This window comes from Phaethon lepturus, unplaced genomic scaffold, assembly GCF_000687285.1.
Source record: "Phaethon lepturus isolate BGI_N335 unplaced genomic scaffold, ASM68728v1 scaffold13540, whole genome shotgun sequence".
NCBI classification, from domain to species: domain Eukaryota; kingdom Metazoa; phylum Chordata; class Aves; order Phaethontiformes; family Phaethontidae; genus Phaethon; species Phaethon lepturus.
The window spans coordinates 10,333-12,411 of NW_010511246.1; the positions used below are offsets into that span (position 1 = coordinate 10,333).

Sequence of the window (2,079 nt, forward strand, 5' to 3'; positions counted from 1 at the left end):
TCTCTACTAATTCCAAGTGGCTTAGTCAGCAAGCTTCACTTAACTTTGAAGATTATTGGACAAGTTTCATTGCTAGCAATTTCCTGTGATTAGTCCTGATTTCTTTTTCACTAGCCAGTTGCATCCCCCAATTTCTAAAGTTAGCCCTTTTCCTCACCACTCAGTGCTAATTCTGACAAATTAAGCAGAGTTAGCTTGGTTGTAAAAATGAGCCTGATTCTGCCATGTGTGATCACCTTTTGCCCGCAGGACCTTACCAAGCCTTTGCCTGCACTGTCCTAAACATGCTTCTCACCCCTCACTTTACCCCTACCATCCTAATAGCTCTATTTAATCGTGCTTTGGCCATATGTAGTTCTTACAATCTTGCTTTGCACTGAGGAGGTGCCATATCTTTGGATCTCAGCCCAAAAGGCACTGACACTCAAGGCTGGGTAACCGGTTTGTTGTGTAAAGGTTGGCAACAATAGAGAAGGCGGCAGCAATTTTACACCCCTTCTGATGCTGGGAAAGGTGGCTGCTGCGGCATCAGACAAGACCCCCCCCAGGCTGAACACAGCATGCTGCGCAGAGTTCCCATCCGTGGCTGGGAGGTTGGCCAGAGGCTGGCCAGACTCTTCTTCACAGCTTTACACTACTCTTCCAAGTGAACACAGCTATTGGTCTCGTACCCGCACAACGTTGAACTTTCTAGATGTCACACTGAGGTTTGCTTGAGGTGTATGCACTTAGATGTGTCCATAGGAACAAGCTCTTAGAAGTAGTACATGCAGACGGTATTGTCAGCGGCAGCACATGCTCATGTCACGGGTACGTGCTCGCATTGTATAGCAGTCACTCATGCTAAAATACAGGTATCTACAGTTAAGGACTGGGATTAAATTCTGCCCAGATTCTACTTGAAATCACTATCTCCTCTTTACCATGTCTTCCACAGTGGCCCACTTCAAGTCTTCGTAAATCAATCATCTTAATTCCCCGATGAGATGCAAGAGTTAAACGGTTTTTTCCCATGTGAAAATGGCTGGATGAGCCTTTGAGTTACTACTGACAACTCTTGTTTTTGTTGTTGTTTCCAGGGCGGTTCGTTCAAAGGTTAAACAGTCCCAGTCCATGGAAATGGGATTACTGAAAACATCTGAACGAGATCAGGAGTCAGAAGATGAAATTTAGTATGAATATGGCTTGACTAGTTTACCCGCTCTACCATTAGGCTAACTGATACCTCATTTCTACATTTGTTTGCCATTTTATTCGTTCTTTACTACAACTTGCTATGTAAATACCATCCTCTGAGTACTGTCTACATCTACACAGTTTTATCTTTATTTGTGGAGGGTAGGCTCGATTTGCAGTGGTTGCACTAGTACCTTGCTTATCCCATGCTTCAAAGAAAACCAAACTAACATTAGACAGACTTGGAGTGGATGAGGTGGCATGATAAAGTCTGTGTGTTTGCCTCATTAAAAGCTAAGCAAAATGTTTTCCAGCTGCTGCTGAACAGGCTGTTAGGTTTCCACTATTAGGGTGTCCAATAAGCACGTTTGTTACCCTGCAAGTAACTGTGCATAAAAAACTGTGCAGACGTGGAAAACAATAGAACAAGATAAAAAAATCAGAGTCTTGCAGCTGTCTCGTATAACACCTTCGTGTCTCTGCTTGTGGCATTAAGTTAAATAGAAAGAACTACTCACTGCAAACCCATTCAGCGTTTCCTTGAAGAGTGTGTAGTGTGTTCGCTCCTGTAGAGTCAACACCAAGCTTGGTAGGAGGACCAAAGAGGTCTATGATGATCAGAACCCACTGCAGTTTTTCATTCTCCTGCCTGGATAGTCCTGCCTCTTTGCTACCACTTGACTTTGAAAGGGAGTGAAGTGACTGCTTTCCCTCAGAACGCCGGGAGCAACTTCTTCTTGTCCAGAGAGGCTGAGGGGTGTCCAGTGGGGCAGCGCCCGGCCGCAAAGCCGGTTTCTTTCCCAAAGTAATCTCCTTTCCTTAGGTGGAACTTGGTGGAATTTCAGCAGGGTTCATAACAGACACGCGACTGGCCCCAGCACCTGGGTCAGGAACGAGAAATGC

The 2,079-nt window shown here is 45.1% G+C and overlaps 1 protein-coding gene across 1 annotated transcript in view; it reads left to right on the forward strand.

Annotated features, from left to right (window-relative positions):
• The window catches only part of TMEM45A (transmembrane protein 45A), a 7,747-nt gene extending 6,263 nt beyond the window's left edge, over positions 1–1,484 (forward strand). The window contains exon 5 of the mRNA XM_010283373.1: positions 1,080–1,484. Within this exon, the coding sequence (XP_010281675.1) occupies positions 1,080–1,173 (94 nt within the window). The 3' untranslated portion in view covers positions 1,174–1,484. The remainder of the gene's footprint in view (positions 1–1,079) is intronic.
• Positions 1,485–2,079: the final 595 nt, after the last annotated feature.